Source organism: Gadus macrocephalus, chromosome 3, assembly GCF_031168955.1.
Source record: "Gadus macrocephalus chromosome 3, ASM3116895v1".
Classification (NCBI taxonomy): Eukaryota; Metazoa; Chordata; class Actinopteri; order Gadiformes; family Gadidae; genus Gadus; species Gadus macrocephalus.
This window is the reverse complement of record NC_082384.1, coordinates 8899022-8913086: the sequence shown is the minus strand read 5'-3', so window position 1 is coordinate 8913086 and position 14065 is coordinate 8899022. Positions and strand designations below refer to the sequence as shown.

The 14065-nt window shown below is 42.9% G+C and overlaps 1 protein-coding gene across 2 annotated transcripts in view; it reads left to right on the top strand.

Annotated features, from left to right (window-relative positions):
- The window catches only part of LOC132453955 (tudor domain-containing protein 7A-like), a 57688-nt gene that overhangs the window by 12187 nt on the left and 31436 nt on the right, over positions 1–14065 (top strand). The window contains exons 5-9 of one of the 2 annotated variants that reach the window (XM_060047057.1): positions 807–1295; positions 1688–1729; positions 1826–1863; positions 5568–5599; positions 5751–5921. In XM_060047057.1, coding sequence (XP_059903040.1) covers positions 807–1295; positions 1688–1729; positions 1826–1863; positions 5568–5599; positions 5751–5921 — 772 coding nt within the window. The remainder of the gene's footprint in view (positions 1–806; positions 1296–1687; positions 1730–1825; positions 1864–5567; positions 5600–5750; positions 5922–14065) is intronic. The other variant, XM_060047058.1, reaches the window with a different exon arrangement.

Here is a 14065-nt window from a genome sequence, read left to right as displayed (position 1 = left end):
TTTAAATTTAAAAGAATCGTGGGATGTATCGAACCGTGGGTCAAAAATCGTGATACAAACCGAATCGTGAATTTGTGTATCGTTACAGCCCTATTAAATATACTTTAAACACTTGACGAATATGTGAATTGAATGCAGAACCTTTGAGTGTTTTAGAATACATTTACAGTCAAAAATGAGTGTAATGTAAAATGTAAAATAAATAACTAACTCCCAATGTGCTGCGCTCGTGAGCAGTATGGTCTCACCGTTAGAGTCTACAGTATAACAAATTAACATGGCCTGGGACCTAAAGAAAAACAGGCACAACATGCTCAAACAACGCATCTTGTGTACATTGGTGATGTGAGCGTGCAGCTGCCTGAGCGAGCGTGCTTTCATGTTGTACAGTAAAATTCAATCTCCTCTTTTTTATTCCAGCTAAAGTTGTTAGTTAGCAAGGCGAGTAGGAGCGCAATCTGCAGGATACTAAGCGTAATAACATTTCTAAAAAAATTAAATAAAAAAATGGTTGAAAAAGAAAAATCGGTTGTAATCGGCGTCTTTTTGGCAGATGTTGATTATTTTCAAAAAGGCTATAATCGGCCGATTAAATCGGAAGGCCGATGAATCGGTCGGGCCCTAGTCACAAGAACATCATGAAAAGGGTGAGTTTGGTTTCTTATCATTAGGGCATCAATCAAGTTAAATAAGTTCATCTTGTATCATTTCATCCATGGTTCTCTAAGGAACTATACCATCCACTGTGAAACGTCATTCGCCCATGTCCCTTTTGCCCTGAGTCTAAGTCACAGTCTTGTGTTCAGACAACAGGACCAGGGGTCCAGCTCAGCTGTCCCCATCCAACACAGAGGAGCTTCTCTTCAGCCAGCCGACAGACCCCCGCCTCAGCCAGCCTACAGACCCCCGCCTCAGCCAGCCTACAGACCCCCGCTTCAGCCAGCCTACAGACCCCCGCCTCAGACAGCCTACAGACCCCCGCCTCAGCCAGCCTACAGACCACCGCCTCAGCCAGCCTACAGACCCCCGCCTCAGCCAGCCTACAGACCCCCGCTTCAGCCAGCCTACAGACCCCCGCCTCAGCCAGCCTACAGACCCCCGCCTCAGCCAGCCTACAGACCACCGACTCAGACATTCTACAGACCCCCGCCTCAGCCAGCCTACAGACCCCCGCCTCAGACAGCCTACAGACCCCCGCCTCAGCCAGCCTACAGACCACCGACTCAGACATTCTACAGAACCCCGGCCCAGGCTGCCGACCAGCCTTCCTCCTGTCCATCATCCCAGGCCGACAGGTACAGAAAGTAGAAGGGCTTTAGTCAACCAATTTCGGTCGAGCAAAATTCAACCAACCCACCGACCGATCGATTGGTTGATTGGGAAAAAATCAAAAACGTCAGGTTATCGCTAGATTAACTTAATAACCAAATTGCACAAACAATTTATAGCTAGATTAACTTAATAACCAAATTGCACAAACAACTTATTTGACATGTTGTAAATTAGGGCTGTTCGATATGACGATATATATCGGGGGATGAGAATTTACGTCAAGATTACCCTGCTTTACGTTCACTGCACTTTGAATTGTTTCCTATTCCTAAAAGGGTGGCACAGTATACCGATACTAGAAAAGTATCGCAATACCCTGCCTTTAAAAATGGTACTCTACCCCATTTATTTTTAGAACCGGTACTTTACGAGTGACCGTGGGTGACACCGGAAATGGGTAATTTTATGCGTCAGCACTGCTAAATGTGTCTACGTCTAAATGTGTTTATTATTGCCAATTGTTTCTGACATCCTATATGTGTCTGCACTGCAGGAAAGAGGTGCCGCTGGACAACCACCAAAAGACTGCAGGTATGTTTCAGCAGGACTCTAGGTCCTCTTTTAGGTCACATGAAGATTAGGATGGGAAAATAAAATACAAATACATGCAGGTATTTGAATGAGTAAATGCGGTTATGGGTGTTCTATCCCTAGCAGCAATCTCTGTACCATCTTGGTTCCAAACGCTAGTTGGGTAGTGCAGCCGAGTGCGTCCGCTAGCCGAATGTGGTCCAATGGTTTGAGTTGATGTTTGCACAGGGTATTTTATTTTATTTTTTTCACTTAGATCTTTATTGACAGTTTTTCACCGTAACATGCCAGTTGTAACAACATTATATCAACATCGTCAAATAGTAGATGGCAAGAAAAAAAACAAAATAACTGCCTGGGGAAGTACCAGTATTCCAATGTCTTCATTTTGAGTCCTGTAAAGTGTCCACTTTTCCCATTTACAGTCGAATCGTGCTTGTTGAAGTCTCAGTTTCTGTGTCGGTTTCTCCATTACAGCTATCTCTTCAACAATAGTAAGCCACAGATTTTTTTTTTGGTGTTTTTTCTCTACACCAATGTCTGGTGATAGCTTTCTTGCTCGCTACTAGCGGTATTTTGATTAAATATACATAAAACTAACCTTGCATCGCATGAATCATCGCATCTTGAGGGACTACTTTTCTGCTGAGACACAGCAATTCCCTCAAAATGCAATGCAAGGTTGGTTTTATTTCTAACATTATTCTATCAACATAGACATTTACATTGACCGTCTGGCGTTATAGTTGATTTGCCTCGGGTGTAGTGTGGAGTGGGTAAGACTGTTGATAGCAGGCTAGTATTGCCCGTTGCCGTGCGCTAGCCTAACATGAGCAAACTGCAACTAGAAGGACTGAATGAAATGTGTTAAACTGTCTGCAATGATAAAGAACACCAAGGCTAACTTGGGAATCAGTAGGGATGGGAATTGATAAGAATTTCACGATTCAGATTCTGCTTATCGATTCTCTTATCGATTCTCATTGGGTGACAAAATAAGTCCAAATGTGTTTGTTCGTATTAAATCTCTTTAATATCTGATCAGAAGTGCGTCTAGTATTAGGAAATTGTACATTTTCAAATCAATTGGTCTAGAAAAAAAAATATATGTTTGGCTTTTTAAGCCCAAATGCCATCATTATGTGCCATAAAACTAAAAACACAGACTGAAAACAGTCAAGTAGGAGCTTGTGCCTTTTGGAATACTAACAGTGCTCATTTGCATTCAACTTGTAACAAAATTCAACTGACATAAACAAAATAAAGTATTGATTAGACAGAGATTTATTAGATGGGCCTACCTAATAAACCGTTGGAACACACAAGACCGGAAACCATAGCAACGCCGGTAAACAAACCCAGAGAAGCCCAATCCCTATGAGAGCTCCCCACGCTACAGCCATCCGGAGGCGTACAGAGCTGTTGGCCGTGATATTATATATACAATTATATTATATTATATACTATTATATATATATATAGAGCTCCGGGAGTCTGAAGTTCACCCCGGACTGCACTGCACTGAGTTTGACGGTTGAACGCTGATTGGTTGTTACGTTACACATTAGGGCTGAACGATTTATCGTTTTCTGATCGAAATCGCGATTTCAGACAACGCGATCTCGGGATCGCCAAAGACACGTTTTTTTCGGTTTTACTGTGCGTTCACGCGTCAACGTAGAGACGCGAATCGGGCGAATTAATATAATATAATTTTATAGATAATATCATGGCCAAAAGCTGAGTGAGCCTACGGATGGCCGTAGGGCTGGGAGCTCTCTTCGAGGGGTTTGTTTACCGGCGTTGCAATGGTTAACATGCGTTCAACAGCGTGGCCACTGAGTCACATGTGTAACGTAACAGCCAATCAGCGTTCAACCGTCAAACTCAGTGCAGTTCAGTCCGGGGTGAACTGCAGCATGGAGGAGAAAGTGAATGTTGCCGTTTGCGACTCCCGGAGCTCTATATAATAGTATCGTAATATAATATTTGTATATATAATATCACGGGCAAAAGCTCTGTGCACCGCCGGACGGCCGTAGCGCGGGGAGCTCTCATAGGGATTGGGCTTCTCGGGGTTTGTTTACCGGAGTTGCTATGTTTCCGGTCTTAATAATAATAATAATACATTTAATTTAGAGGCGCCTTTCAAGACACCCAAGGTCACCTACCCAATGGTCTTGTGTGTTCCAACGGTTTATTAGGTAGGCCTATCTAATAAATCTCTGTCTATTCAATACTCATTACAATATTATGAATAGACTGCGTTGGGTTCTCTGACGTCTCTCTCTTTGTTGTTATACTCTAATGCACGAATTAACTAAAAGAGCCATCTTTGACTGTCTTAAAAAGTAGTAGTACTTTCCTAAGTTAAGACAGTCAAAGATGGCTCTTTTAGTTCATTTGTAACAACTGCAATTGGTCAAGGACTTTAGTTTACATTTATGTTTCTTAATAAATACATTTAAAATAAATTCTTAACTTTAGTTTTCATTCTTACATTAGAGTAATGGCATGTAATGTTTTAATGGTATGATTTCATGTTTGTAAATATTACTGTACATAATGAATATTGCACTGAAGCTTGATTTGAAGAAAATCGTGAAGAAAATCGAAATCGCAATATCTGCCAGAAAAATCGCAATGCAATCTTTTCCTGAAATCGTTCAGCCCTATTACACATGTCACTCAGTTGTCACGCTGTTGAACGCTGATTGGCTGTCATCACGCGAAATTCGCGTCAATGTTGGAAGTATTTCAACTCGAGCGAATTTGTCGCAGCACAAATCCTCGTGAATGCTCTCGCCTGTGCACGGTGAAAGTGTGGTGCGACAAATCAAAACTTGTCGCCGGTTTTCTCGCGAAAAATTCGCCCGATACGCGTCTCTACGTTCACTTTGTATGGGATCTTGTCGCCCCGTCGCGTTTGGTGTGAATGCACAATGCGCTTCTTCCTCGGCGGCGCCATGTTTGCTGCGTTCTGAACCAAAACAAAGCAGTGTTTGTGTGACGTCATGACGCATTTGCCACGACCGGAACCGATGAGCGGAATCGTTAAGCAGGCTTGCTAATGATTCCAAGGAATCGGTTGACTCGGCACCGGTTCTGAACAAGAACCGGTTCTCGATTCCCATCCCTAGGAATCAGGCCCTATGTCCAAAATGACTACCCCTTTAAGGCAAAATTTCAAAGTTCTCAGTTAAAGTATTTTTTGGGAGAGACATGCTGAATAAATACAACACGTTTTCAAATGATTTTGAAAACATTCATGATTATGCCCATAATCGAGCAGCCCTAACTCGCAAATATATCCTCTTTTTGAAATTCACATAGAGCCCCAAACTACTTTTGGGGACCTCATATCCTAGTATTTGCTTTAATACCTCAAACCATTTTCCAAAATAGTTATTTTCTGACAATTCCAAAAAACATGTGAATGGACAACATCATAAGACCCACATTACCGCCAACATTTCTGACGTTTGTGAAGCGGCTTACTTTTCACTTTTGGCGTTATAAAGAAACAAATCAGATTCTTCCATGAGAATTCCCTCCAAGTTTGTGAATTGGTGGATGAGTGATGTGCCCTCCACATATCATGCCAATTATTTTTCCCATTTCATCGTGATGTATTAAGTTGAATGTTTTTCGTTAGTATTCAAACCTTTATACATTGCTGAAATTATTGTCATGTTACTTTACAGAACGACGGCCTCAGGAGCCAGTTTCCTCACAGGTAAACAACTTAAATCTATCAATGTCTTGGAAGTCGGTCATCCATCTTCCGTTGAAAGGGATTACATCCGGCTACCAAGAAGGCAACCGTCCATTAAGCTGTAAACTGGTGTAATAATCTCACCAACATCTCCTTGTCCCCGTGGTTACAGCCAGAGGTCTACAACCCAGAGTTAGTCCAGAGCAGACTCTCTGATCTGCTGTCAAAGCACTGCAGCGGCCTGTGGCTGTCCAAACTCCCTGGGGTGTACCTGGAGATGTTTGCTCAGACCATCCCCCCTCAGGCCCTCCAACAGCTGGACACCTGGTCCCACATCTGCATGGTACGTCTCGTCTTTCGTTTCGCATTTGCTCATTCGCATAATCAAGCAATCGCGCACAAAATACATTTCATAGTGGACCGGCCCACTTCCTGATCTTCCCGATCTCCAGTCCCTGCTGCAGTGCACGTACTCAAACCTCGTGACCCAGAGCAAGCTTCTGTTTGTTGTTATCCTGCGGTAGCTACTGGAGCTAGCTAACTAGCAAATGACTCGCTCTCGCGCATCTGTGTTCGCTCGTGCATGATTGCGCGTCCATGTACTTGGAATGGGTGGAGTCAGAGTCAGCATTGAAGGAGAGGGGGTAGGACCATTTGAGTTGTGTATTTTCAAAATCTGCTGGCATTTCGCAAATCCCATACCCAACCTTTAAAAAACAACCAAAAAACAGAATCAAGTTTTGGCGCTCTGTGTTCCTTCTGTGGCGCTGCGCCACACATTGGTCTATGTATGGGAAACACTGAAGTCTTTGTCACTTTCTCTCACTTGACTTTGACCTTGACCAAATAATTTCAATGTAGGAAAAGCCCTGATATGAAGGGCTATTTAAGTCTGCTTGCACTGTGTTGTTAAGTGGCCTTGAACTATTTTATTCATAAAATAACTAGTGCTGTCATGCGATTAAAATATTTAATCCCATTAATGTCATAGTTAACTCGCGATGAATTTCTATTCTAAATATCCCTTGATTTCATGCTGCTAGCCTTTTAGTGAGATCAGAGAGTGTTCAGAAGGACGGTAATAAAATATATTTGGTAAGATGGATATAAGAAGAGAGACGCGCAGTGAATTCAACCCGATCTACTTGACATCGGGTAGGTGCATGACAGTGGTAGGCCTACCGTAAAATTTGTTTCAATCACTGAACTTTCGAACAAAACTCTTGCTCAGCAAAGATGGGAAGTACTCTAACATTTCTTATTTAAACCAGTAAATAACACACACGGTTGCGGAGTGGTAGTCGGGAGAATTCCCGTTGATAATTCCTAGCTAAAATAATAGTCCACAGTCAACTCCTGTAGCAGCCATTTAATTCCGCTCTCAACAGCATCAACATATCACGTCGCCACACCGGCGGTCAACTCCCACGGCACGCAGAAAAAAGTACTTGCTGGCTGCGCGCTCACGAGTAACACTCTAAAAGCAATACAACTAAAAGAATAGAGGCGCCAACAAATTAAACTTGACAATCTCCTCTTTTTTAAATAAAAATAAAAAACTGCTAATAAAATGTCTGACTTTTGACTAATAATATTCAGTGAGAAATAACCCTTTAAAGCAAAAACAGTAACGAACAGTAACAGTTTTTAAACATTAACAGTCTCTTTGAAATAACAGCGACAACCAGAAATGATTTCAACAGTCATTTGTTTTGTTTTAGTCATTAACAGTCACTCCTCAAGCTTCCAATTCCCATCCTTCAGGGCTTTCAGAAGGAGCAGGGAAGAAGCTCCTTTTTTTGGTCAGTCTGCCAGCTGTTCATTTGTAGCTGACCAAAGAACATGTTGGATCCTTTTGGTTTGGATTAGTTCTTTAATGGCACTTATTTCTAGTCTCAGTCTTTTCTCTGTCACATACTTGTTGGACTTGATGGCATCCACAAGAGAGTAGTTGTCTGTGACATATCACCGGCAAGATGCCCTTTGTGACATTTCCTGTGGTGAGTTCAGAGTAGAGGGATGACAGAAATATGGCATGGTCAATCCCATCAGCAAGAGCAAGTGTTTCTCCTGCCAGTGTACTCGGAACCACTCTCCTGATCCTCTTATATTGCCAGCAGACGGGTGAGAATATCCCTTCCTTGCCCATCAGTACATTGAGATGCCCCCCTTGTGTTCCACCGTCAGGACAAGCAAGGATACCATTTACACTACCTTGTTCGTCAAGCCAGTAGAAAACAGCAGGATCCACTTGTGACATTGTGGCCCCAGTTTTCAGCATTGTTGCTTTAACTTGGTTTTACCAGTAAAGCGATGCATCTGCGAGCCCATAGACACATTTGTTTAGCTTCCACACCTTTCCTTTACTTTCGACTTAAGGAGGAGGACAAATGCGAATGTCCCGAGACAGCTCCGCCCCCTGAAGAAAAGCTGACTTGATGTCCATGGAGTGCAGCGTCCACTGTCTCTGACATATAACTGACATGAGTAGCTTGAGTGACTGATGAGCACGTAGGAGAGTCTTTTAGAAGATTTGTAGTGTTAAATTCTTCAAAACCCCTAGCTACAAGACGTGCTTTGGGTACTCTACCATCAGGGGTTTCTTTTAGTGTACACACCCACCTGGTGGACACCTTCTTTTGACCAACGTCCTTTACCTCCTCAAACACTCCATTTCTTTTCCAGTTACTGATTTCATCAAGTTTTGCAATATCAAATGAGACTTCTGTGATTCTGTGATTAACACATCATTTTCATGCACGTCAGAGCATACTTCAACATTGTCCAGAGGCTCAACCTGAAGATCCCCCACCTGAGTAAGTTCAGCTGACCTCATGGTACCTGCAATGTCAACGGGTTCTGAGTATTGTAGATTGAACCAGTTCTTATGTTTCCTGTAGCCTTTCCAGCTCGCCCCATCACTTTAGCTGTATGAGAAACACCTGTGTCTCTGTCCAGATAACTGATTATCTGTCCTGTCTTTAGTGCTATGGAGCCTCCCACTCTAATGTCAAGTGGCTGTTGATCATATTGATGATAGTCAACCACAGGGTCAGCAACAATGTCAATGTCCACATCGCTATCAATAGCAGATGCATCAGTATTTGCACCAGTGTCATTTTCTGCAGGTTGCTGTGGACTTGCTGTAAGCACCAGCTACTTCACTGGAATCAGCATTAGCCTTCCTTAGTCTTGAGTGATGAACCCTGACATAGGTCACACCATGACGTACAAATATCACGACTCCATCTTGTCTGAGCACAACTCCAGGGCTTTTCCATTTAACACAGTCCATCCTCTTGTAATAGACTTTGTCCCCGGTTTCATACTTCTCATCGTTTGAAAGGAGTTGCTTTCTCAGAGCTCTCCTTATTCTCTCGGAGCACTCTGCCTCAGTGAATGCTTTTCTTGCTTTGTGTAATGCTGTTATATGTTGTCCCACCCATGCACTGATAGTAGTGCCTTCCAAGGCAGGTGGCTTATCGACGAGGACAGATGGAAGATTTGGATTTCGTCCAAAAAAAAGCTGATATGGACTGAAGCCATGGACATTCTGCATTGTGTTCTTCGCCATGAGTGCCCAATCCAGGGCCGTTCCCCAGTCACATCTGCTGTCGCTTTTAACTTTCAACAGTGTCTCCGTGAGTGTTTGGTTATGGCGCTCCATCAAACCATAACCCAAAGGGCTGTAGCCAGCAGTAGCTACTGAAAAGCCGCTCCGGTGGACCGTGAATGGTAATCCATGAATGAATGAAGTGTTTTACTATCACGCTTGGCTTCTTGGAGGTGACGATGCTACCAGTGCTTAAAGGGGTAGTTCGGAATTTTGGACATAGGGCCTTATTCCCAAGTGAGCTTTGGTATTCTTGATCACTGGAGACAGTTTTCAACCCATTTCATTCAGTCTTTCTAGTTTCAGAGTTCGCTCGTGCTAGGCTAGCGCAAGTCAACGGGCAATGCTAGCCTGCTATTAAAAACAGTGTTACCCACTCCACAGTACACCCGAGGTAAATCAATTATAACGACAGACTATAAATTTAAATGTCTGTTTATAGAATAATGTTAGAAATATAACCAACCTTGCATTGCATTGCATTTTGAGGGAATTACTGGGTCACAGCAGCAGTGTTATATTCCTGGTAGTAGGCTACGGCAGCGGCGGACTGATACCTAGGTTACCGGCTCTAGTTTGTTTACCTGCCGCTGTCATTGCTACAAACGCAGAGTACAGTGAACGAAGGAATTCTATTAGCGTATTCAATTAACAAGATATGGCCACGTTTGGAGGACTTAGCGATGCATTTGCTTTTGAAGACGATTATGAGGAATTTGTTGTATCCAACCAACCGTACATGTACGAGCCGGTGTTTTGATGTCCAAGCCACTAGCAACAAGCCACAGTTGAGTCCTTTCTGGATCTCGCACTGGAAATTGGTGGAAACTTTGTGGTGCCCATCTGTTGCGTATATTTCTACAATTTCTAAAAGCACACTGAACCACCATGTTGCCTTGTCGTTCAATTGCGCTTCTGTCCCACGCTTCTCTGTTTACGTTCTTCTGTCGTGATTCAGTTACAAAACTAACCGGCGCATAGTAAAATTCCGCTTCTGATGAGACGGTAGTCCCTCGATGATTCATGCGATGCAAGGTTAGTTTTATTTCTAACATTATTCTATCAACACAGACATTTAAATCTATAGTCTGGCGTTATAATTGATTTACCTCGGTTGTACTGTGGAGTGGGTAACACTGTTTTTAATAGCAGGCTAGCATTGCCCGTTGACGTGCGCTAGCCTAGCACCATCGAACTCTGCAACTAGAAAGACTGAATGAAATGGGTTGAAAACTGTCTCCAGTGATAAAGAATACCAAAGCTCACTTGGGAATCAGGCCCTATGTCCAAAATTCCGAACTACCCCTTTAAGCGAGTGAAATTATCGATAATGTGATGGTACCACCCATTTGGTTCTAGTTCATGTAAATCCACTGCTACAGTCTCGTATGGAGAAGCCATGGGCAGGCCAACAGCAGGCTTAGGCTCCGGCTTGCTGTGCTTGAGACATATCTCACATTAGCTCACTATCTCTTCCAGAATAGTAGTGTTCTCTTCATCAACATTTCCAGCATTCATCAGCAGTTTCTTCAGTCTATCAACTGAGGCATGGCCAAACTGCTTGTGAAGTTTCAGTAAAGCTTTGTGCTTTTGTTCCTCAGTCATATTTTCTGTAGTAGCTTACACTATGTCATATGTATCACTTGGGGAGACTTTATCTGATATGTTTATACAGTAATGTCCTGAGGATGTAACCTCTAGAGCGGGAATGCCAGGGTGAAAATGGTCAGGGGGGAAGATTTTTTTTCAAGTGAGACCTCAGGGGGCCGGATTACACTTTCGGACTGAAAAGGCCTGAAAAGGCCAAACACTGACTCAACACATGGATAGGTAGGCTATTTTAAATTATGCTTGAAGGCCTAGACATCAAAAATAAATTGCATTGGCCCCAAAATAGCCTCACAATGAGGCCTACAATTACATAGCCAAAAGCAGGAGACAGCTCCCCTCTAAAAACTTAACATTTTCCTATCCATGCAAGTAGCCTACATTTATAAAGGAGAAATGCAACAAAATAGAGTAGGTGCCAACAAAATATATTTCCTATAAATAACACAAGTGTAAGCTGTTAATTACTTTTATTTTATTTATTGGAGGCTTGCATAGGTGAACTAGGCGATCGCCTAGGGCGGCAAATGCGTTAGGGGGGAGACAAAAGTTTTGGGGGCGCCCCCTGGTGGCAGCCCTAGTTAATTAATTAATTTTAATGAAACAAGCGTGTTTTCTAAACACGTTTCGAAATGGAATTGAGATGAAGGATGAACAGTTATTGAATCGTAACAGACCAGCAGCAGTAACAGAACAACTGATTGATAAAAAAAAAAAAAAAAGATTTATAAAAATTAAATAAATACATATATTCTCCCCTTATCACCCGCGGGCCGGATGTGACATACAGTCGGGCCATGTCCGGCCCGCAGGCCGTAACCCTGACATCCCTGCTCTAGAGCTACCTGTTGTTTCAACATTGTTGCTGTATCATTCTACTAGTCTAAAACAGCTCCTGCTCTCTTTAGCGAAGCTTTACTTAGTAGTAAAGGGATGTCACATGGTACTACTTCTGTTTCAATGCAGCATTTTGCTTTCCCTACCTTGGCTGGAATCTTGATCTTTTTAATGGAGTGTACAACTTTACCATCTCCGAACTTCAAAGGCTTGCTGCTCTCCATGTTTATCACTTGCTCTATTTCGCTCTCCAGTCCCTGCACATAGTTATCGAGCCACTTTTCACCACAGACTGTTCTTGTTCAAGCTGTGTAAATTACAGCCGAGCCTAGAGCTACAACCATGAATATCTCATCAGATTCCTTTGAAAACAGTGTTATGTTACACTCATCAAGGTTTTCACTGCACTGATTTTCACTTGCCATCTTTACATGCTCTTTCTTGTGTGGACAATCTTTTACCCAATGGTATGTGCTCTGACAAATACCACACTTAGTCCGTTTTCCGAATTTATCAACCGGGTTAGTGCCTGCAAGTGGTCCTCGAGCTTGGCTACTTTGGGCTTGTGACTGGCCTCTTGTGTTGTCTGTGTAGTATACAGCGTCTATAACTCATGCTAATGGTTCCCGCTTTCCCCTCTGTCTATTTCCCAACACTCGTTTGAGCGCCGATTTCATGTCAGCGAAAGTATGTGTTCCACATGCAGCTAAAGCCAGTTCCTTGTCTTTGACATCGAGAACGGCTGTGTCCAGTACATGGTTCCCGCGGGTCCTTAAAAAGTCTTAAAAAGTCTTAATTTTTTTTGTGTAAAATTAAGGCCATAAATTGTCTTAAATTTACTGTAAATTTGCTCTAGGTATTAAATTTTGCAGAGGGTTTTTTAAGACTGGGAAATTGTCGCGCACAACAAATCACCTAGTGCGTCTTTTAATTACGGCATTTTCAGGAGTTTTACGTTACGTTAACGTTGACATCAGTCATCGGGGGGCCGGTTGCATCTGCAGCCTGCAGCTGCGTCTGTAGGCTAACTTGCTGGCGCTACTTTTAGCTAGTGACGGTTGACATCATTAGGCCAACTTGCGCTACTTTCAGGATGGGACAGTGCAAATTCAATGAGAAATGGTTTGAGGAAGATACGTTTCGGGGGTGGTTGGAGAAGGCAGGTGACTACGAGGCAAGGTGTTGTTTATCCCGAAAGGCATTCATACTAGGGACCATGGGAGCAAAAGCTCTTGAGTCCCACATGAGGTCGCAGAAATATATCCGATACTCCGTGGCAGCTAGCGGGACTACAGCGATGCCCGTATTATTTGAAAGAAGTGGACTGAAAAGTTCAGCATCCGTGGCTAGTACTTCACATCAGACGGCGTTAACCAGCTTTGTGTCGCCACCAGAAACCCAGAAGGCGGAGGTATTGTGGGTTCTCCACACGGTGAGCAGACATAATTCCTTCAAATCGAACGAGGACATTAGTAACGTCTTGGCTGCTATGTTCCCAGATTCTGAGTTTGCGAAGTCGTTCACCTGCGGTGAAAACAAAACGGCCTATCTAGCCAAATACGGGATCGCATCTTTCATAAAAAGAGAGCTGTCACGCAGCGTAAACGATAAACAGTACGTCCTCATGTTCGATGAGTGAACAAAACCACTAAAAGCAAACAGATGGATATCCATGTGAGGTACTGGCCCACGGACGACACCGACAGCCATGTCTTATCGCGGTACTATGGATCACAGTTCATGCTGGATCATTTTAATGTAAGTATTCCAAACAGTAAATTAATTGAATTGTGTGACGGACTTTTTCCCAAAAATCATATTCGAAGTTTGTTTGTTTATTAATATTAATATTCGAATATTTATTAATAATATTATGACCATTAAATTCCTTCAGTAAGACCTGGATTGGGCTTCGCGGGGTTTGTTTACCGGCGTTGCTATGGTTACCGGTCCTGCGTGTTCCGACGGTTTATTAGGTATCTAATAAATCGATGTCTAATCAATACTTCATTCAATGCCTCTTCCGTGGTCATTACAATATTATGAGTAGACTGCGTCGGGTTCTCGCTCTCCCTCTTGGCCTGCCATAACAGGTTCGAATATTAAGGGCTGCCTAATATTTGTTTGAATTTTGATTTGTGTGTGTGTGTGTGTGTGTGTGTGTGTGTGTGTGTGTGTGTGTGTGTGTGTGTGTGTGTGTGTGTGTGTGTGTGTGTGTGTGTGTGTGTGTGTGTGTGTGTGTGTGTGTGTGTGTGTGTGTGTGTGTGTGTGTGTGTGTGTGTGTGTGATCACTGTCAGCCGTGTTTACATGGACACATCTGATCCGCATAGTTGTGGAAGAACAGCTCAATCGGAATAGAAAAGGATCATATAATACGCCTCAATCGGAATACAATTATCTGTTCGTAAATCTGTTCGTCTGCTATAAT